We start from the raw sequence: 22,632 nt of genomic DNA, 5'->3' as shown, positions 1-22,632 counted from the left end.
GCTTCAGTCGAAAGCATCTTACGCACTTGTTTACTGCCTTGTTTACCGTCTTCCTCCCCCCAATAGGCCAATATTGGTATCGAATTAGTCCAAGCAAAGCTCGAGGACCAGCGTGCAGATTCCGCTCATGAAAATGGGAGATTATTGCAAGAGTAAGTGGGTGGCTGCTGGGCAAGATGATTGGATGACGGCCATCAAAATTCAACGAAGAGTTTTTCAGTCGACCATCTACCCTGAGAAGTCCAAACTGATCCATGAATGGCGATAACGATGCGATTGAGCTCGATGAGGAGACTGCTCCCCTTGCCCGCAGTGACTTCATGTCCTCCCATAGCTGAGTACGCTGGACTAGTCGTAGCAATACCTGGGTTCCATGTTCAATGTCTGAGACAGTGAGTCCGGGGCGCCGAGTTCGATTGCAAAACTTGTGAATGTATCCGAAAACGCGCTGCAAAGAAGCAACTGAATTCGCATACTTGAAATCAGCAATAACGTCCATGTAGGGCGATTTAACCAGAAGAGCCTTCCGACGAAGTTCAAGGGCTGGCTTATCAGGTAGCACAGTGGGTGGCCAGTCATCTGAGGAGCCGCAAAGAAATGGAGGACCATGAGCCCAAAGGGATGAGCCCAAAGCTCCAACTTTGGTACTGTAAGTGTCTTCAAAGGAGCCACATGAGATTTGGCACACAGTAAGTGACTGCTGGAATGCTGACCCTTGGGCACGACATAAATGCATGCACCATAAGCCTCGATGCTGGCATCGCAAAATCCGTGAATTTCCAGCGTAGAGTCTGGAAGGAGTACAAGCCGAAGAAATTCAAGTCGACGAATCTGACCAAAACTGGTGCATATTTCTTGCCACTCGGTGTTCAGTGCGACTGGAAGGCTTTCATCCCAGGACAACTTCTCTTGGCACAAACGCTGGAGAAAGATTTTGGATTTAGTAATTACGGGACCAGCTAGTCCGAGAGGATCGTAGAATCGCGCTATGGATGACAAAACAGAGCGCCTGCAAGAATTCAAAGAAGATTGAAGGGCCGACAACGAAAATAATAGTAGATCAGAAACCGGATCCCACGCAAGTCCTAAAGTTTTAGTGACATGGCTGCCATCGTCGAACTTCAAAAATGTTTCCTTGTCCTCTTCCGGAACTCCATCCAGCACAGCAGGGACGTTCGAACACCATTTCCTCAATCTGAACTGACCTCTAGACAAAATTCCAGTAGTTTGCTCACGAATTCGGATAGCCTCCTCCTAAGAGCTGGCTCCAGATATCAAGTAATCCACGTAGAAGTCACGGCGAAGGATTTCAGCTCTAACTGGAAACGCCATCTGCTCGTCCATTGCCAACTGATGCATTGCTCGCACAGATAAATAGGAGGCAGGCTTCGTCCCATAAGTAACGGTGTCCAATTGAAACACACGCAAGTCTTCTTCCCTGGAGTGTCTCCACAGAATACACTGCAAGTTTCTATCCTCGGTCAAGACTCTTACACAACGATACATCTTACAGATATCTCCCGTAACCGCAACGGCGTATGACCGAAATCGAGCAAGAATATGAAACAGTTTGGGTTGGATTACGGGACCAGCCATTAAAACGTTGTTCAGGGAATATCCAGATGAGGTTGAAGCGGATCCATCAAAAACGACGCGAAGCTTGGTCGTAGAACTATCTTCCTTCATGACGCAATGGTGTGGCAAAAAATATCGGCAGTTGCTGATTGACTGGGTAGGAACCTGAGACATATGGCCTAAATCAAGGTACTCCTTTATAAATGCTGCATACTGAGATTTAACATCAGGGCGACGATCTAACTTTCTCTCAAGGGTCAGGAATCTACGAAGCGCTTGATTGTAAGATTCTCCAAGGAGATCCAAATAATATTTTGCTGGCAGCCGAACACAATAATCGCCTTTATGTAGTCGACGGAAATGCTGCACAAAGTGTGCTTCACAATCTAGCTCTTCTTTGGTAGACTTTATTATTGTTTCGATGAAATTTTCTACCTCCCAAAACCTCCGAAGTAGCACCTCAAGCCGATCCTCTGGACTATTATCCTCAGCAGCTACGGCCCGAGCGCGAGAGACCATTAACGAGGAACCTTTTAAACGCGAACAACTTCCAGACACGACCCATCCCAAGCGCGTTTTCTGAATTGAAGGCAATCCTGGCAGTAGCTTGACCTGACCAACACACAGGATCTCGAAAAACAGACTTGCGCCAATTAGCAGATCGACGCGCTGCGGCTTATAAAACTCCGGATCAGCTAGTGGTATGTTAGATGGAATGTTCCAGTTTTGAGTGTAAATTCCAAAGCTTGGCTGTCGATCGGTTATGCTAGAGGCTACAATGGCAGTGATGAGAGTTGAGATAATCCGATGAGCGAGAGTGCAGGCTAACGTTGACCGAAAATCCATCCGTGACGAAGCTAGAGTCGCCTTTTCCCGAGACTGCAGTCGATGATTTCATTTTTCGAAGCTGAAGCTGATTCGCGAAACGAGAAGTTATTAGATGCAACTGGGAGCCGGAATCCAGCAACGCTCGGCAGGGAACTAAAACTCCGGAACGATTTTTGACTAAGACCGTGGCCGTGGCAAGTAGAACAACACCATTCCTGAGATCTTGGGCAATAAGGGCAGACGAGGTAGCCGCTGAAGTAGAGGGCTCAGTGGTATGCTCAGACGGCGTAGACTCAGACAGCGCAGACTGAGATGGAGTATACGGCGCTGATTTCCCTTAGACTGCGGTATCTTCAGGGCTATCAAAATGAAGGAGGTTATGGTGTCTACCCCCGCAGGTACGATAGTTGCTCGAGGTGCACTGAAGTAATCAATGCCCTGTTCTGAGACAATTTATACACAACGAAAGCCGCTTGGCTTCTTTATGGCGATTTGTGGGCGCTTTAAACTTCTGACAGTGCTGGACCTCGTGAGCACCATCGTTGCACAGCGCGCAGCGTGCTACGGTTTGGTTCGTTGTAACCAATGTGGACCTAGAATTATTATGCTTTCTACTTCTGCCCACCTGATTGCTCAACGCATAGATTGCCATAGAAAAGTCCATCGTCTCCAATGATCTGCATCGCTGCTCCAAGAACGAGGCCATAGATTCCCACGACGGAATTAAGTTTGCGAATGCGTGGTCGTTCTTCCCACTTCTCTTGGCTCGCTGGATCCAGTTTTCGGAGAAGCTCCTGCACGATGATGCATCCTGCGATCTGCTCAGTGGTGCCCAAACCCAAGTGCCCAAATTCCGCTGCATGCGCATATGCGGTACCAAATGATCTTTGCAGTGGGGGCATTGGAAACGACAACACCAAAATGCATTTCCTTTGGGCCGCACCACTGGCAATAATTTAAAATATTTAAGCTGCTTGACCCGACAGTCGGCTTTGCCAATTGCAAAATATGAGTTCAAGGATCTCAGAACCTATATTAGCCAGAGCAACCAAATTTGGTATCCACACTCGTGTGATATCGGACCTTCACCGTTTTATGTCAGAATTTCGCCACACCCCCTTCCGCCCGCGTAAAAGACGAAAATCTGGGGAAAATCTATCCACAAATCTCAGAGACTATTAACGCTAGAGTAACCAAATTTAGTATCCGCACTCCTGTTAGATCTCACTATAAAACGCATATCTCAAAATTTCGCCCCACCCCCTTCCGCCCCCACAAAGGACAAAAAACTGTTGCATCCATAATATTGAGGATACAAGAAAACTAAAAACGCAGAATCATGGATAATGATCATATCTATCAGATTTCTGAATCTGAATCAGATCAGATCATTTTTATAGCCAAAGGGAACAAATCAATTTGCAGTGGCTACGCAGCGCCCGACGTCTCGCTCGTCGTTTAATATTAGCGGCGTCTGCCGGAGAAGAGCCATACTGACTTAGTATCGGGTATAACTGTATAGTTGCGGTGTCCGCAGCAACTCACAACGTTCCCCCTCCTTTGTTTTGTTTTTAAAATCTTCCATTCTTTCCCACGAGCTGCAGAGAAGGGGTACGGTCCGTCCGGGCAGAGATCCACGTTGCCCGGATAAGGCATACTTAGAACAGGTGGCTGCCAAGTCCCTGAGCTCTCCGTTATCGACTGGGCTAGTTTTATATACCGGGCCCCCAGCCAGGCTGACTCTCGGCACGGGTCGAATAACACTTTTAGTCCGGCCCGGTGTGAGCTGAATGTGGGGGTTGGGATGTGGGTAGGTAGTGTGTAAGCGGCACCACAAGCGCATCGTCAGTGTTGCTACTTCGCGAACACCCGTGGCTGTCCGGGTCTGCTTGTTTTCGATACTCTCCCTAGGGATGTCCACTTATTCGCAGCTGACCTACCTATATGATCTATATAAGTATAGGTAGGTCGTTCGCTATCCGCAACCTGCGACCCGTCCGGTGGCCTCTGCTAGGCCCCCTTTGAGCCACCTCACCAGCTCATCAAACCGGATGCGGGGACTCAACTGGGATGCATGTGTGAGATTGACATCTTACTCTAGTAGATTGCTATTAATAAACCTTGAATCCTTAGTTAATCGTAAAGTTAATCTTAAAATTTTTCGTGCGATTTTTGTGCAAAACTTTATCAAAGTAACGTAGATAGCCTTAGTTTCTTGATCCGCATTAACGAATCGATTTCATTTAGATACGATTGAAACTACATATCACTGTCACTTCCTTTTTCTAGATCGAATTATTCCTTCCATGAACCTTTAGGGTCTTATGATCTGGTTATAATTCTCTCTGCCATATTATATCCACCACTAATTCCATTCCTTTTCTTAAATTCCTAATACTCAAATTTCTCGCAATTAGTAATTGTATTTGTACTTTGAATGCGCTCTTAGTTATTTTTGTAATGTTAGTTTTAACTTTATTCGAATATTAGTCTAGCACCTATCTTCCCTGCATGTTCGCATTTGATTCGCTTAATGCCTGGCGCGTCATGCAGAGCGCCACTCGGTCGGTTGGGCGGGAGGAGTGCGGCGTTTTTGCCTAGGTCGAAATTAATTTTAAACAAAACACATTATCAGACAAATCAGAGAAATCGATTATGTACAACTCTTCACAATAGCCAGTAGTTAAAAATGATTACTATGCTACACAATGTACCAACTCGTTTTGGTGTCGTAATCTGAATACTTATTATTATGTCACTCGTTTAATTATTTTAAATATTTTTCAACAAATTTTCAGAATATATTTAACAAAAAACCCCCGAGGACTGATAATAAATTCAATCTTTGGTTGAAGTCTGGACACAAAGAATGTTTGTGGATTTTATTGCTGGCCTCATGGGAGGTAAGTATTCACTTGTTTGTATAAATTTAATTCTTAATGTTATGGAAATTTTGTGTGGCCCTTTTCGGCTCGATTCAATCAATTTATAATGTTTCCTCGGCGACAATTAAGTACACGGTCGTGGTTAACTGCACATTTATTCGTATCATCAGATTGCTAAGGATCCATTGATCGTGACGCTTGCGTTGATCCAAACTTGGCAAACTTGGAAAGGCTCCGTGATCGTTTCCTCACTCAATTAGTGTGCTAGGATGGGTTGATCAATGGCCTTTTGCTTCTCCTTTCAATCTTAGCGCCTTAGCGCTGCGCTAGCCTTCCATGCCTTCGGAACTTCGAGCAAACGCCCAGGATTCCGCCGACTAGACCCGCCCACATGCTTTCACGGACCTGACCGCTCATCTGACCTATGACCCGTCGATACTCCTTGCTTTTGACCGAGAGCATCCGCTCTCCTCTCATCGGTAATCGTCGCTAAGCTTCGTTGCTGGCGTCGCGCATATGCTCGCTGTCTCCTCTACCACCTCTGCCAGCGTTTTTTGCCTCCGAAGCCTTAGTTTGCCTCCCTGTCGCCCAAAAATTTGGACAGATCTTTGTTTTCTCACAACAAGGAATTGTAAGGGAAATAATTTCAGTTTCGAATTAACGTAGTTACGTAGAATTTCGAAACATAGTTAGAGAGAAAAGATTTGCAAATCGTCATTATTAGTAATAGATATGAATATACAATAAAGTCATAGATAACGTAGAATAATAAAATTACATTACAGAGCTTAGTACAATCCGTTAAGTAAGATTTGTATATTTCGCTTTAAGCTTTCTAGTTTCGATCGCACGGCTACTGCTATACAAAATTTCGGGATCATAGCCTTGGCCATGTCCTCTCCACTCTCTCTCTTCTCCGAAGAGAGAAATTAAAGCAGACACCCTGAGAACAATTGCATAAATAAGCATAAATCCAAAAAAGTAGTTTAGTCGGAAACTAAAGAAGAGATAGTTTATGGATATAATGATTATGGGTTAAGCTTTACTAAAATCTAAAAAATGTACTTTATCAGGTTTACACTGTTTTAGGAATCCAGAAGTTAAAAGGATGGAAAAGTCAACCAGGTGTGTAGAGACAGAGGGACGTTTCACAAATACGGGCTAAAATTGCGAAAAGAATGAACTACGGAAGTTATGAAGATTAGAAGTAATAATTATTTCAAAAAGTTTAGGAATGGCAGATATGTATGTTGGAAACACAACGGCAATATGAAACATCCGATAGCTCCCTTTGATTATGTACAATTTTCTGATAGGAGTTTCTCCAAATGTTATCCGATTCGTCTAAGTCTACTTTTTGGTCATTTGAAATACACTTGTGCAGGTCCGATATCACAGGAGTGTGCATAACACATTTGGTTGCTCTAGCTCTTATAGGTTCTGAGATCCTTGAACTCACATTTTGTAATTGGCAAAACCGACCATGAAACCTGTGTGTAAGAGAGAGACAGAGCGAGAAAGAATGAAATTGTTTTCTTGGTTCTGGCTATAATAATTAAACGATCTGATTCAGATTTTTCACTCCAGAACATATAGTCATCGTCTACGATTCTGCGTTTTTTGTTTTCTCGTATCGTCGAAATTGTGGATGCCACAGATTTTCGCCCTTTGTGGGGCGGAAGTGGGCGGGGCAAAGTTTGAAATATTCTCGTAATAGTGTCACGACCGGACGGAGGGACGGACGGACAGAGAGACAGGGCTCAATCGACTCGGCTATTGATGCTGATCAAGAATATTTGTATATACTTTATGGGGTCGGAAACGATTCCTTCTGGACGTTACACACATCCACATCGGTGCTCGACTGCGCCCATCTGGCTTATAGTAGAAGGGACCGCTGAAGGCAGACGAATCCTGTACTCGATCCTTCAGTAGGTCAGCAATGATGTGTTCCACAAGACGCGGTCTGGACCGGCAGCAGATGACGCTTTTTCGCAAGGCGCAAGCCACAGTTTTATGCCACCGTTGGGCCAAAACTGTAAGGGAATTGCTCCAAGTAGCGACTGCGGACCAGTATAGTGATGATTTCGATGAAAGTGCGTAATGATGGCGAACGTCATTGGATGATCCTTGGCCAAAATTATTGAGAGATCCGGTGACTTCGTCCTACTGATGAACTTCTGAACGTAACCAAAAATTTGCATCCTGACTCCAAATGAGTTGATGTGCTTAAACGAAATTGAAATGTCGCTCATACGAAAGCAATACCCGATGTCGAATTTCCGGAAGATTGACTTGGTCTAACGAAACACCAGATGTGGTTGCTGCAGAGCCGGCGAATACAACCCTCAGCTTTATTGTGGAGCTGTCCTCTTTGCAGACGCAATGATGTGGCAAGAAATATTTGCACTTGTGCCTATCTTCCTAGGGCACCAGAGACATATGATCGAGGGACAGGTACTCCTTCATTAATGCCGAATATTTTTCATGAAGAGCACGAGCAGATTACGCACGAACTTGCGCTCCAAGTTTTCCAAGCGCCGCTTTGCTTGCAAATAGGAATGTCCCAAGGACTTTAAACTTCGCTTCAATGGCAAGCGGACAGAGGGTAAGCGAGTGTGATGGTTGACGAAAAGTTCCTCCTTTGTTGCCCTAGCTATCGGCTCAAAGATGTGCTCCACTTCCCAAAATTGACGAGCCAAGTCATCGAGCTGAGTGCTGCGATTGGTGTTATCCGAAGATTGGGTTGCGATAAACGACGAGCAGTTGGAGGCCGAGTGCGCACCACCAGATAGAATCCATCCGAGATGTGTCTTCTGCAGCAAGGGCAATCCAGCTGAATTTGTCCCACACAGAGCAACTCAAAGAAAAGTCCGTCTCCGATGAGCAGATCTATTCGCTCCGGCTTATGGAACGACGGGTCAGCAAGCTGGATATTCAAAGATATACGCCATTTAGCAATACTAATTGAGACCCGAGGTTGACTGTCCGCAACCTTTTGGGCGACGGACGGCAGTGATGCTAGTACCGCGATTTCAGAACGAGATCCACCGAGATACCTTCAGTTGAGAAGCTAGCATCTCTTGGTTGGTTTTTCGCAGTTAAAGCTGATTAGCTAGACGAGTAGTTACGAAATGCAATTGCGAGCCCGAGTCCAACAATGCGCGACATGGCATGAAAGTTCCAGCGCTCTTATTGACGGGAACGACTACGGTGGCTAATAGAACAGGCTCAGACGGACGCTGGGATATATGAGATGGCGTCGAGGAGGGCGACAATGTTACCATGGCGGTATGATTTGGCTGCGGCTCAATTGAAGATATAGTAGGGAAGGGCTCTGTTGGACGAAGGAAATGCAGAAGAGTGTGGTGCTTCGATTGGCTAGTACGGCAGGGACTTGATTTACAATCTTTCAAGTGATGACCATTTTCGTAGGCAATTGACGCATAACAAGGGTGCTCTTGTTCTTCCTTGTGCTTCCTTGTAACGAACATTCAGCGATAGAGTTTTGAACCGTTGACAATTGGCAATCATATGGTTCGCGTCCTCACAAAACACACAGGAAACAGGAGCACACGATGCTACAAACGACTTTCGATGATGCGTACTCACGGTTTTCCCTGACTTGCCAACCTGACCATCTTGCCCTTGCATGGAGTGGTGAATGCCTTCAAGGGTACGACATCTTTGTTCCAGAAATGCAGATAATTTCTCCCAAGATGGAAGATTGTGATTCGACGAAGCCGCTGCCCATTTAACTTGAGTCTGCATATCCAAATTCTTCCAGAGTGCGTGGACGATGATGCAATAAGGTTTTTCCTCCTTAGTTGCCAGCGCATCCAACGCGCGAAGATGTGAGGTGACGCCCGCAGCGAAACAACAGATGAGTCCGCACACCCATCCTCGCTATCATTTTGTAATACGTCGGCAAATAATGATCAGGCAATTGCCGATCTTTTTGCCCAGTTTTTCCAAACTACCTATTCTGAGGAACGCTACTCTGGTCAACCGTACCCATACGGATTACCGAGGTCGAACGGCATTTTCAGTCCCTTGTTAAATGAGTATTCCCTACTTCAAGATCTTCGACTAGTTAAGCCGGTGTTTTCACCGGGTCCAGACGGGGTTCCAGGTTGTGTACTCAGGTACTGCGCCGAGGCTCTGTGTGGACCATTGCTTAAACTATTCACCATGTCCATTGATTCATCTTGCTTCCCCCCAATCTGGAAGGAATCGTTTATAATTCCTCTCCATAAAAAAGGTAGTAAGTCTGATGTAAAAAATTATAGAGGTATAGCAAAGTTATCCGCTATTCCCAAATTGTTTGAGAAGGTTTTAACTCCGCACTTGCAACATCTCTGCAAGTCACTTATATCTCCAACTCAGCATGGATTTATAAGGCGGCGATCAACCACCACGAACTTGTTAGAGTTTACCTCTTTCATTATTAAAGGCTTTCAAGGTAACTTACAGACGGATGTTATTTACACCGACTTTAGTAAAGCATTCGACTCTGTAAACCATTCCCTTTTAGCACATAAACTTGACCTTTTAGGGTTTCCGCCCAACCTCCTGAGATGGATTTCTAGCTATCTTTGTTCTAGGTCTCAAAGAGTCCTCTTCAAAAACTCCCTCTCTTTACCAGTAAAGGTTTCTTCGGGAGTACCACAGGGCAGCCATCTAGGCCCCTTACTCTTCACACTCTTTATTAATGACTTGCCTTCAGTAATAACATACTCTCGAGTACTTATGTATGCGGATGATGTTAAACTCTGTGTCCAGTACAAGGACATTTCATTTCATTCTCGCTTGCAATCCGATCTCAATAGCTTTCAGTCATGGTGTTGTGCAAACTTGTTACACCTTAATGCCTCGAAATGCAAAGTTATGACATTTCATCGTTCTAACCCTTTGTTGGCTCCCTACACCCTATTTGGGGGTTCTCTTGAGAGAATTACCCTGGTGGATGATCTGGGTGTTATGTTAGATCCCAAGTTAAAGTTTTCCGAACACATTTCTACCATGGTAAATAAGGCCATGGGCGTGCTTGGGTTTATAAAGAGGTGGTCAAAGGAATTTGACGACCCCTATATAACAAAGACTCTCTATACCTCGCTTGTTCGTCCGATCTTAGAATACGGCTCCTGTGTATGGTGCCCTCAGTACAAAGTACACCAGGACCGTATAGAATCAGTACAGAAAAACTTTTTACTCTTTGCTCTGCGGGGCCTTAACTGGGATGCGGGTGTAAGACTCCCATCTTACTCTAGTAGACTATTATTAGTAAACCTCCCATCCTTAGTTAACCGTAGAAAAATGCTTGGTGTGATATTTATGCACAACTTGATCAGGGGTGACATAGACAGCCCTGATCTGTTGAGCCGCATAAACTTCACGATTCCTATTAGACTGACTAGAAACTTTATACCGTTGTTCCTTCCACTTTGTAGATCGAATTATTCCTTGCATGAACCGTTTAGGGTCTTATGCTCGGACTATAATTCCCTCTACCATATTATATCCTCCACTAATTCTCTTCCTCTTATTAAATTACTAATCCTTACACACCTTTCTAGTAATTAGTAATTGTAGTGGTATTTGTATTTTGTATTTTATTGCATGCTTAATTTCTTAATAAGTTTAGTGCTAATTTTCCTCGAAGGTTAGTCTAATATCTATCTTTCTTGCATGCTCGCGTTTGGTTCGGCTACGCACCGCGCGTCATGCGGCAGCGCCCCTCGGTCGGTTGGGCGGGAGGAGGGCTGCGTTTTGCCTGGGATCCGCGCGTAACAGCCTTCTGCTGGTGTCACACGGGCCACTTGACGGTGCAGTAATTGCATCGCCTCTTGTTAGATGCAGTCATTGCATGTCAACGTCCAATTACAGGAAAAAAAAAAAAAAAAATTACAGGAGTCCCCACGCGCCAGCCCAAATATTTCTCTAATGTGTGCCTATAGAATGAGACTGTTCGGGTCAGCCGCTGAAGAATAAACGTAATTTTAACATTATTATTGTATGAGCAGAGAGAGCCGCCTATGTTGTAAAACGTTGACGTTCTGCAGAGCTGCTGCGCTCTCCCGCTAAAGGGGCTCTCTGCCGCTGCCACTTCGGCAACTACTTTGATCTGCTGCCGCCACTTCGGCAATCACTTTGATCTAACGGCGTCGTCTATAGTTTAGTTCTATGCTAACCCCTCTGCGCTTTGATTGCATATCGATCTCGCATAAAGTTTATCTGGCAATAGCAAGCAATCGGCTTCCGCTAAGCCACTAAGATTAAATACGAATTATAAACTTTAGCCAAAAATCTCTTTTCATTTTTGAAACACATAGGTGCCAAAAAAGCTAGGCATGTCAAACAGAGACGTTTATTAGCAAATCGTTTTTTGAAAATATCTAATATTGTAATTAGCCTCGCTCATCTCCAACGAACTAATTGTGTACAACGCCGTTCCGCTCAAACAAGACCGCAAATGCTGTAACTCTCGATAGAAGTCAGCTCAGCTTCACTATCAATCACAGCTGTGAACATGGAATAGAAGCTTGTCCATTCTGTATAGGCTCCGCTAAACTTGGGCAGCTGCAGCTGTCACTGTATCACTGCCATAGCCAACGTTCCACTCCTTCTATTATATTTCGTTTTTCCCATGGTTTTGGCTATAAATTGTTGACGCGAATTCTGTGAGTCGATCACAGTTGAATAAAAATGATGCAATGCGAGAGTTCAGAGAAGTTCAAAATGTTTTTGCGATCACTTTTGCCGCACTTTTGTGTATTTGTGTATGTCCAAAATGTATGCGCCGGCAAAGCAATGAAGCGACGACCGAATAAGAACCAAAAGTTATGCTATGCACAAGAGAACGACCGAGATGATTTGCACTGTTTCAAGTTCGAATTCGAGAGCTGGCTGAAGCAAAACGACGAAAGAGGAGACGAAGAAAACTAACGGACCACGCTTGGAACTCTATGCTGCAAGTCTTGACAGTGGGTCGCTAGAACTGTCGGCGACAACGCTCTTTGGTTCACTACTTTTCGACAAATGTTACGTTAAACCTTCGAATTTGATTTAACGAACTATTTGAAACACTACTAACACACGACAAGTCCACGGCGAGCACGTCGGGGTCACCAAAATGTTGGAAGCTGCCGAGCTTTTTCGGCAACTCTGACTCCAAAATTTACAAGAAAAAAATTGCTCCGTTTTTAAGGTTACAATTTGGCGTTTATTTATTGTTTATTTATTGTGTGTTTATTGTTTATTGTTTGTGTGTTTTTTTGTTCGAGGCAGTGGCCGTGGACTTAGATTTAGGTGTTAGGCGTTTTGGGCGACAAAGAGTACTGCTGACCGACTGCGTCGAAGAGGAACGACCGACTAGACAGAAGAAAGGGTCGAAGCACTGGCTTATAACAAGTAATAACTTTACATAGGTGTGTGCGTGTATGCACTGAGAGCGTACATAGGATGAACGCGATAGCAGAAATCTTAAGAGAGACGTGACTTAAGAGTTATTAACGGCTGCTTCTCCGAACAATGGGGTTTAGATATTTTTTGCAGTGGCCCATTATCACGACGTGCAATTACAATATCGCGTCTTTCCATGTTTTCACCAACAGTCAGGATGGCAACTTCATCTATTGTTGGAGCGTTAAATATGCGTTCGTGTGTTGCGATCGGCTGAGCTTAGACCGACGAAGAAGAGGAAGAAAGCACAATGGAGAAAAATTTAGGAAGAAACTGCTGTAAGCAAGAGCTCTAAACCGAGCTCTACAGTAATCACATAAAGTAGGCTGTTCGGGTAGGATACAATTTTCTGGTAGCTTTCCATTTGAATGCTGTGATGAGGTTCTAGTATTTTATCATCGGTTCGCACAGTAAACCATGTATTATTGTTAAAATTCTTTGTTGCGGAAGATCAATTAGTTCTTTATTTGAGTTACTACATTGAATTCTAGCGTTAGTGTTTAGAAGAACTTTGAAGGCCTAACTACCCTGCCTTTCTAATTCGACTCTGTCTCTGCTATCTTTCTATTAACGCAATTTGAAATACTTTCCTTTATCCCAAACGATTTCCTTTCACTTTCTTATCATTTAAAAGCACGGGTCCATGTTCTAATAAACAATTAGATCTCAAGATGAGACACGACTATCTCAACGTCGCCCATCGGATCCAAATATATCGAAGTGGAACTGTTCATGTTTTCGATTGACCACTTCGCTTGTCCTCTGGAGCCAACGGAATCAAAAAATCCTTATCTGGCTAGACTAACTTATTTTAAACTTAAGAGAACAGAAAACAGAGAACTTAAGTAACAGAAAATAACAAAATTAATTAAAGAAAAGGAAGAAATCTACAAACAACCGTCTGACGGCTCCCTTTCCCTGGCATCCCAGCTGGCAGCGCATTGTGCCGCCGAAGCGCCCTACAAATGGGGTCGTCAAGGCCATAATTGGTCCGATGGAGATCACCCTTTAAAGGGTGCTTGGATCCTTAGGCTCCTGTTAGCCGCTCTGAAGCTAATCCTACTTGGCAGGTCGGGACAATCGATACCTACTAGAAGGTCATTAATAAAGATCTGAGCCGCAATGGTCCTTCGAACCTCGAGAGAGGAGAGATGCAACGGAATAGAAGAGGTTAAAGTCTGAAGTGCATTGGCCTAATCCTCGACAGAAAGCTCGATTAGAAACTAAACATAGAGTAAGGAAGGCCACAGTGGCCCTCTATATATGCAAGAAAGCAATCGGACTAAAATGGGGAATGAATATAGTTCGGTGTCTATACACCGCCATCATACGACCAATCATGCTCTATGGAGTGGTAGTATCGTGGCCAGCCCTATTGAACTTGTCTGAACAGACTCTAGTGTTGTGTTGCTCATTAGTGAGTGAACAAAAAAGAGTTGTTCACTTAAGTGAGCAACTGAACATGTTCCTTCCAAGCTGTTCTTTTTTGTTCACTTGTTCTTTGTTGTTCACTTGTTCTTTTTTGCTCACTTGTTCTTTGTTGTTCACTTGTTCATTTTTGTTCACTTGTTCTCTACTCACTTTTTGCGCAATTTCACTCCTCAAAGGTAATTTTGCGATCTGGCAGCTATTGCTCATATTTGCAACTGAGTAGATTAAGTAGATTTCAACGCTTGGCAGAGCTATGCATAACTGGCGGGCTACGACTACTCCAGGGGATGCCCTGCATACCGTGCTGGACCTCCTCCCCGTGGATGTCATCGGAAAGAAGGTGGCAACACTTTCCGCCCTTAGAATGAGAGAGGCCAAACTGTGGAAAGCGTCCGCGCTTTGGCACTCGGGAATCCTGACGAGACTCCCGCAACTACCGCAGAGGACATTTTATTGTATCCCTAGTGATCACCTCTCGTCACCACTCCACTCTAGTATGCTCATATTAAATTAAATATAATATACACATTCACGTAAAGTATTCATTGTTTCGAATAACCACGGTACCGACGGTACTTAAAGAATACACACTGTAACACTTTGTGTCAGTGTTTACGTAACAATAAAGTCCCAGACATTCTGGGTGATCGTATTACGATTCACTCAAGAATGCCTCGAGCGACCCAAGTGCAGCGTCAGCATGTTCCCATGACTTGACGGCACTAATATACATGCATACACACATATATCTTCCCTCGCGCTCTCGCTGCCAACAGCGCTGAGCATATTCACACATATACATACTAACATATAAGAGATAAGAACACATAGTTCTGCCGCTCCGCTGCCGGCGTCACTGGCAGCGTAGCTCCGCGGCTTTTGGCTTACAAAAGCCCAAAACACAATTGTCAAATTCAGAATATAAAAACCAATAAAACAGATCGGAGGGTTGACTCCCAAAGATCAGAGAAAGGATTGTACGTTGATTACACCACGTATCAATCCCACCTAGAAAGCACTGGGAGATGGGCGAACCAGGACCTGCAAATGCGGTCCACTTCTACACTGATGGCTCAAAGTTAGACGGCCACTTGGGGGGCGGAGTGTGTAGCGAGCTGAACAGCAGTCATTGCTTCAGGCTCCCGAATCACTATAATGTGTTCCAAGCGGAGGTTGTGGCCATCAAGGAGGCCATTTATATTGTCTCCAAACAACTTCGTAGCTCGCCAGTTATGCATAGCTCTGCCAAGCGTTGAACTATACTGACTCTGTTGAGACAAGTTCAATAGTGCTGGCCAAAGTACTACCACTCCATAGAGCATGATTGGTCGTATGAAGGCGGTGTATAGCCACCGAACTATATTCATTCCCCATTCATAACTGAGGGAAGAAACCTCGTCGACCTTTCAGAATTTACGAAATACTAAAACAACCTGGGATTGATTTTAAGTCCCCTTTCTACGTCGGCAAAGACTGGTTATACAAAAACTTGCTTAAAAAAGCAAACTCCCTCGCAGCATAAGAGGAACCTGGGTAGCTTGAGCGCTAATACGGATAGTGGTATAGCAAACCTTTTTGCTTCTTTTTAGCTCAAATTTTGATCCATACGCAGCTTGGCATAGTATCGTTGTCCTAAACGTTATTCCCTCGGTGATCAATATTTGCAGACTATATGTATCGGAGGTGGATATTTTGGGACAACTGATGAGTTCGATAATTCTAATAAACCTAATGACTACGCGCGGCTCGCAAGCAAATCGCAGCCCAGCTCCCGCCCAACCAACCGGGGGGTCGCTGCCGAATGACGCGCGGCGCGTAGCCGAATCCAACGCGAACATGCAGGAAAGATAGCTTTTAGACTAATATGCGAGGAAAATGAGCACTAACTTTATTAAGGAACTAAGCATGCATTCAAAATACAAATACCACTACAATTACTAATTACTTGAAAAGTGCGGAAGCGCACTAATTAGTAACTTAATAAGAGGAAGAGAATTAGTGGTGGATATAACATGTGTAAGGAAGTTCTCAGGCCGAGGTACAGCTTCTTCGTCTGTCCAGGGCCCGGTCCTTCCACACAGCAAAATTTGTTGGGTGAGGACCTAAGGGGAGAGCCGTTCGTGGCGAAAGCGCACCCGTGGGGTGGATCGAGGCGTGGGTGAACCCGTGCTTGGGGAGCTGCAGGGACGCGCGTTGGTGTTCATGCGTGGCGGGAGGAGGGCGTTTGGGTCAGGGGTCGGAAGGGTACGGGAGAGGGGAGCCCAGCTTTGCAGATGCCGCATGTTCCACGACTCACATCTGCGTCGCCGGGTCCCCAGGGCGAGGGTGTAGGAGAGGGAACCCAGTTTTGCGGATGCCGCGTGAATCCACGACTCACATCCAGCATCGCCGGGTCTCCAGGGGAGAAAGGTATGGGAAAGGGAAGCCCAGCTTGGTGGATGCCGCATGATCTACGACTCACATCCACTTCGCCGGGCCCCCAGGGAATAGGGAAGAGAGGGGGAGGGGGTGAGGGACTCCTACGGTCGAAAGTTCGGAAACCGGTGGGTTGAGGTGGGTGTCTTTATTCTGAGGGAATACGTCAAAAATATCATAAAAACCATGTGGATATCGCTTTCATTTAACATTTTGGGAAACTTCTGCACCGATCTATCCCCCCAGAGCTCACATACGGGAGGTGGCTCACCCTTGTTTTCCCTTCGTTGGGTCCTGCGGCGGATCCTCGTCACGGTGGTCACGACTTATTTTTTCCACTTCTCGCGGGGTCGGGGCACTGTTTATTTTTTACAACCGTTCTGGCTCAGCGCTCGGAGATCACTCCCGAGCCTGGCCCGCGCTGGACCGTGCCAGGCCTCTGCTTTTCGTTTTCGCAGCTTCTCTGCCGCTTCGATGCTGCGCAGCTTTCGGCTGCCGGCCTCGGCTCGGGAGTGTCTGCATGGTTCGCCGTCGGCTCTCTCCCTCGGCTGCGTGGGCGTAAGACCGATCGACGGCTTCTCTGCCGCTTCGCTCTCTTCCATGCTGGCTCTCTTTGCTGCGTAGTATGCGTCTCTCTTTCGTGTTGGTTCTCTTAACTATACTACTAAGAAACGAGGGGGAACGTTGTGAGTTGCTGCGGACACCGCAACTCTACAGTTATACCCGATACTAAGTCAGTATGGCTCTGCTCCGGCAGACGCCTGCTAAAATGAAACGACACGACAAAGAGTGCGTGCGAGAGAGACAGAAAATCAGTCTGAGCGTGACGTCACGCGCTGCGTAGCCACTGCAAATTGATTTGTTTCCTTTGGCTATAAAAATGATCTGATCTGATCCAGATTCAGCAATCTGATAGATATGGTCATTATCTATGATTCTGCGTTTTTAGTTTTCTCAAATCTGCAATATTGTGGATGCAACAGATTTTCGTCCTTTGTGTGGGCGGATGCCGGTGGGGCGAAATTTTGAGATATACGTTTTATAGTGAGATCTAACAGAAGTGCGGATAATAAATTTGGTTACTCGAGCTTTAATAGTCTCTGAGATTTGTGAATATCCCCAGATTTGCATTCTTTGCGGTCCGATATATTAGGAGTGTGGATACCAAATTCGGTTGTCGTCTCGGTCCGATATATTAGGAGTGTGGATACCAAATTCGGTTGCTCTAGCTTTTATAGTCTCTGAGATCTAGGCGCTAATGTTTTACTCTAAGCAAAGCCGCCTATGCTACCTGTGTGTTAGAGAGAGACAGGGCGAGAAAAAATGAAATTGTTTTCTTGATGCTGGCTATAATAATAATACGATCCAATTCAGATTCTGCAGTCTATAAGATATGGTCATTCTCTACGATTCTGCGTTTTTAGTTTTATCTTATCTTTAAAATTGTAGATGCCACAGATTTTCGCCCTTTGTGGGGGCGGAAGTGGGCGGGGAAAAGTTTTGAAATATTTTTGTAGCAGTGACATATCACAGAAGTCTGGATCCAAAACATCGTTGCTCTGGCTCTTATAGTCTTTGAGCACTAGGCGCTGAAGGGGACGGACAGACGGACAGACGGACGGACGGACAGACGGACAGACGGACGGACGGACAGACAGACATGGCTCAATCGACTCGGCTATTGATGCTGATCAAGAATATACATACTTTATGGGGTCGGAAACGATTCCTTCTGGACGTTACACACATCCACTTTTACCACAAATCTAATATACCCCAATACTCATTTTGAGTATCGGGTATAAAAAAAAGGCCTCACTATTTGGGGTCCTCTTAGCCTATTTCTTACTTTAATTTGGGGAAAATAAAGATTTTCAGCGTTGTCTTTGTTATAATGATAATCATAGTAGTACTAAAAATGAAGTAATAATGAGATAATAAGCCCCCCGGGGCTGTCCCTTCAGGAGAAGGTGTTGTGGTCAGGTTTTTCTTTTGTGGAGGCTTATGCCTTCACACTCCCTTCCTAATTCGGGGTGGGCGCGGTGAAATGCGCACCAAATTTCCGCTAATGGATACGCGGAAGCGTTGGCCGTCGTGGTATTCTAGGCTGCGGATTCGGCTGCGCCTATGTCGCGCCGCGTTTGCCTGAGCGCTGGCGCCTTCCAGCAGGCTTTGCGGGATGCGGCGGTCAGGCGTGCTTACCCGCCAGGCGCCTGGGGCGATTGGCCATGCCTGTTCCTCCTGCAACACGTTCAGCTCGGGCATCTCCTCGAACGCTGTGAGCAGTACGCCCGCCTTTGCCTCTTCCAAGCCCAATGACAGGTCGCTGTCTTCCTTTGGGTGACTCGGGTTTCCTGGTTCGGCCTCTCGGGCCGTGCAGTTCGTCGGGTCCGGGTTCGGGGCGTCGTGGTCGGTGGGAGCTGGCAATAGCCAATTCATTGGTGCGTAGTCCAGCGGCTTTCAATCGCTATTCTCCTTTCTTTCCGGGGCTGCCGCCTCCTCCTGCGCGTCCTACTCCTGCAGTTGGGTGTGCCAACCGTCGTCCCAGCTGGTGTCCGGGATCGGGCCGTTTGGGTTCTCCTGCCCTCCCAGAATGCGGGCTATCTCCTCGTCCCCGTCATCCCTGGGTATCGGGGACACGGGTCCGTCCTCCAGGCCGAGTTCCTAGAGTAGCTGGGGCAGCTCATTGCCGGTTACGCGTCTCGGTGGCTCGTCCTCGCCCTGAAGGGCGATGTTCCGGAGCCGTCGGGGCCAGGCTTCGTCCAGACTGCTGTCGCGGATCCGTAGCGGAGTGGTGTCGTCCTCTCCTAGGAGCTGTACCTCGTCGCTGCTTGCTGTGTCGTGGTCCGACGCAGGGATGACCTCCCTGTCGGGCCTGGGTGGGGTGATGGGTCGTGGATGGGCGAGCAGCAGCTGCAGGGTCTTGTTGGCGTTCTTCCAGGTGGTCCAGGGTGCCACGTCAACCGCGATGTTGGCTAGAGCGCTCTTCTGGCAATCGGTCGGTCCATCTTCGTCCTCGCAAACGGCCCAGTATGGGCCCGTCGTGGCCCGCTCGGCCTCCAGTTGGCGGTTTAGGTCCAGGACGGAGTGCTTGACCCATGGGCGGCCACCCGCTTTTCCGAAACGTTGGTCATGCAAGACCTCTTCATCGGTGATTGCCAGGTGGGTCGGCTCCCAGTGCTTATCGGCCTCCATAGTCGGGCTGGTGAACCCCTCGTCGGAGCTGCTGTCGTAGTTTGGTCGTGGGGTCTGCGGGTTTCCCATGCGGTACAGGTAATAGGGCGGTGGTGGTGGGGACCGCAGCCGCAGTTTGTGCGCGACTGGGGAGCTGTTCTGCTCCTCGGAGTTGGGGTCCAGGTCGACGTGTCCTGGCTCGAAGCGTCTTCGAGTCGCGCGTGGGGTGACGGCGGTGCCTGCTCCTTGGCCTGGATGCTTGCGGCGGCGTGGGCGTCTGGGGGCTCTTGCTGAGCCCGGCCTGCTCGGACCTCCTCGTCTGAGTCCGATGTTCGCATCGCCTCCATTGTGATGATCCCAGACGGGTTGTCTCGCGACGTGCTCGGATGGACGATGTCGTTGAGCAATGCGCAGGTCATGGTTGTCGCACGGCGGGGCGACGGTGGGCCTTAGGGGCGGGCCCGACGTCGGGATGGCCTAGGCCGGCCTGGGTGGTCGCGGTATCGCTTCAGTTGATGGGCCCTGCTGCGTGGTGTTGCCCGGTTCTGCTTGCGGGGTCGGGGAGCGGTGTCTCGTTTGTGTTTGGCTGGTCGTGGACCGTGGTTGCCCTGAGCTGGGCGGCGACGCACCCCTAGGATGCCCCTCCGTGCCATCCTCTGCCTCTAGAGGCTGTGTGTCGCTCGTCCTTGGGTTGTCCATGTCGGATCTGGTGGGGGGAAGAAACCTTGTTTGGTTAGAACCTGACCTGTGACACTGGTGTGCCCTGGGCCCTGGGTTTCCCTGATCGGTGCGTTTTCTAGTTTCTGGCTATTCCCTACTCTAATCCCTTAAGGGGAGTTAAGCTATCTTACTGCGTGTGTACGCGGTTGCCCCTTATGGGGCGAGGACATTATGGCAGTGCACTACCATAAGTGGTCCTCATGAACTTGCGGTTTTCCTGGTGCTGGGATCGTCCTCATCGTTGTCTTCTTCGTCTTCGCTGGTGAGGGTGTGCTCGTTTTCGTCGCTGGTGAGGGTGTGCTCGTGGTCGTGGTAGGCATTGAGGTCGGCTTGTCCGGCCGTTCGTCGTTGTCTTCCCGGATGCTTCTGGAGTCGTTCTTTGGTGGGGGAAATAAATTTAATTACTTTGTAAGGCCCCTCATATTTGGGAGCCAGTTTGGCAGCGAAGTTGTCCGCCGCTTAGGACAGGTGATGTTGGCGTAGCATCACGAGCGTCCCGATCGTGGGTCTCCATTCGCGTTAACGTAGGTTGTAGGTCCTGCTCTGCGTCTGTGATGCCTGCTGGGTATTTTCCTGTACGATGGCGAAGATTTCCTTGAGTCGCTTGGCTTTGTCGGTTGGGATCTCTGTCACTTCGCCTAGTCCTGGGGTCGCCTCTTCGTACAAGGCTCCAGGCACCCTAGGTTCCCGGCCGAGTACGATGAATGCTGGGCTTGAGCCTGTGGTGTCCGATGTGCTGCTGTTGATGGCTAGGCTGAGTTCGGGCAGCAGCTCGTCCCATGTCAGTTGGTTTCCATCGATGTACTGGGCGGTCATGGTTTTGATCGTCCTGTTGGCTCGTTCCGTGGGGTTTTGTTGTGGGGTATAGGGCGCCGTATACTCCAATTCCATGCCTGCTAGTTTGCAAAACTTTCGGAAATAGCGATTTGTGAATTGGGTCCCGTTGTCGCATACGAATTTCCGTGGGGTTCCGCGATGGGGGAGACTCCAGCTAGTCCGTAGAATTTCGCCAATTCTTCTTGCAGAAACTTGCCTGCCCACGGCGTGGGGGGCGGTTCGGGATCTTGCTGCCACGGCGAAAGGTCCTCCAGGTCCAGGGCGGTAATGGCGGCATAGATCGCGTTCTCGTAGTCGTCCGAGTCGGCTGGGCGAAACGGGTTGCGTTACCGAGCTATCTCGGCGTCGGCTAATGGCTCCAGTTGGTAGTCCGTCGTTGGAGTTTCTGTGATCTCGTCCTGTGGTATCGGGGTTCGTGGCTTGCGTGATGTCTGCAGTGTTGGGTTACTACGTGGTGACTCCCGGTTCGATGAGCTGGCCCTGGATTGATCCCGCGGGGCCGCAGCTATCTTTGCTGGAGTATCCTGGTGATTCCATGGTCCTGTTGCTGACTCCCGGTTCGATGAGCTGGCCTTGGGTTGGTCCAGCGGAACCGCAGCTATCTCTGCCGAAGTCTTCTGCTTTCTGCGGTGTCCTGTTGGTGACTCCTGGTTCGACGAGCTGGCCCTGGATTGATCCAGCAGAGCCGCAGCTATCTCTGCCGAAGTCTTCTGCTTTCTGCGGTGTCCTGTTGGTGACTCCTGGTTCGACGAGCTGGCCCTGGATTGATCCAGCGGAGCCGTAGCTGTCTCTGCCAAAGTCGTTTGCTTCCTGCTGTGTCCTGTTGGTGACTCCTGGTTCGACGAGCTGGCCCTGGATTGATCCAGTGGAGCCGTAGCTGTCTCTGCCAAAGTCCCTTGCTTCCTGCTGTGTCCTGTTGGTGACTCCTGGTTCGACGAGCTGGCCCTGGATTGATCCAGTGCAGCCGTAACTGTCTCTGCCAAAGTTCTTGTTGTGTTGCGTTGTCCTGTTGGTGTCGGGATTCGTGCCGGGGAACTGGCCATGGTTGGATCCATCGGTGTCGCAGTTCTTTCCGTCGTAGCTTTCTTCGTGTCCTGTTGTGGTGGCGTAGTCCTGGGGTTGTTGCTTGATCTTGTCGGGTAAGGTCTTGTTGTCGCGGCGGTTGGATGGTTCGTGGTTGGCTGTGGGGTGTTGGTCTGGGCTGGTCTCGGATGGCAGTGGAGTCCGCAAACGTGACGGCCCGTGGGCGTGGCTGGGCGGTACATGATGGTATCGTCCCGGCGGGTTTCTGCTGCAACTTCAGCTG

At 47.7% G+C, this 22,632-nt stretch overlaps 1 protein-coding gene across 8 annotated transcripts in view; it reads left to right on the top strand.

Annotated features, from left to right (window-relative positions):
- LOC26534138 (mitochondrial basic amino acids transporter) overlaps window positions 1–22,632 on the top strand; it is a 278,776-nt gene that overhangs the window by 80,626 nt on the left and 175,518 nt on the right. For all 8 annotated transcript variants that reach the window (XM_033379339.1, XM_033379336.1, XM_033379337.1 and 5 more), the window contains one exon: window positions 5,202–5,306. In XM_033379339.1, the coding sequence (XP_033235230.1) occupies window positions 5,273–5,306 (34 nt within the window). In that variant the 5' untranslated portion in view covers window positions 5,202–5,272. The remainder of the gene's footprint in view (window positions 1–5,201; window positions 5,307–22,632) is intronic.

This window comes from Drosophila pseudoobscura, chromosome 4 (genome assembly GCF_009870125.1).
Source record: "Drosophila pseudoobscura strain MV-25-SWS-2005 chromosome 4, UCI_Dpse_MV25, whole genome shotgun sequence".
Taxonomy (NCBI): domain Eukaryota; kingdom Metazoa; phylum Arthropoda; class Insecta; order Diptera; family Drosophilidae; genus Drosophila; species Drosophila pseudoobscura.
Note: the sequence above shows the minus strand (reverse complement) of the source record. Positions and strands in the feature narration are given on the sequence as shown.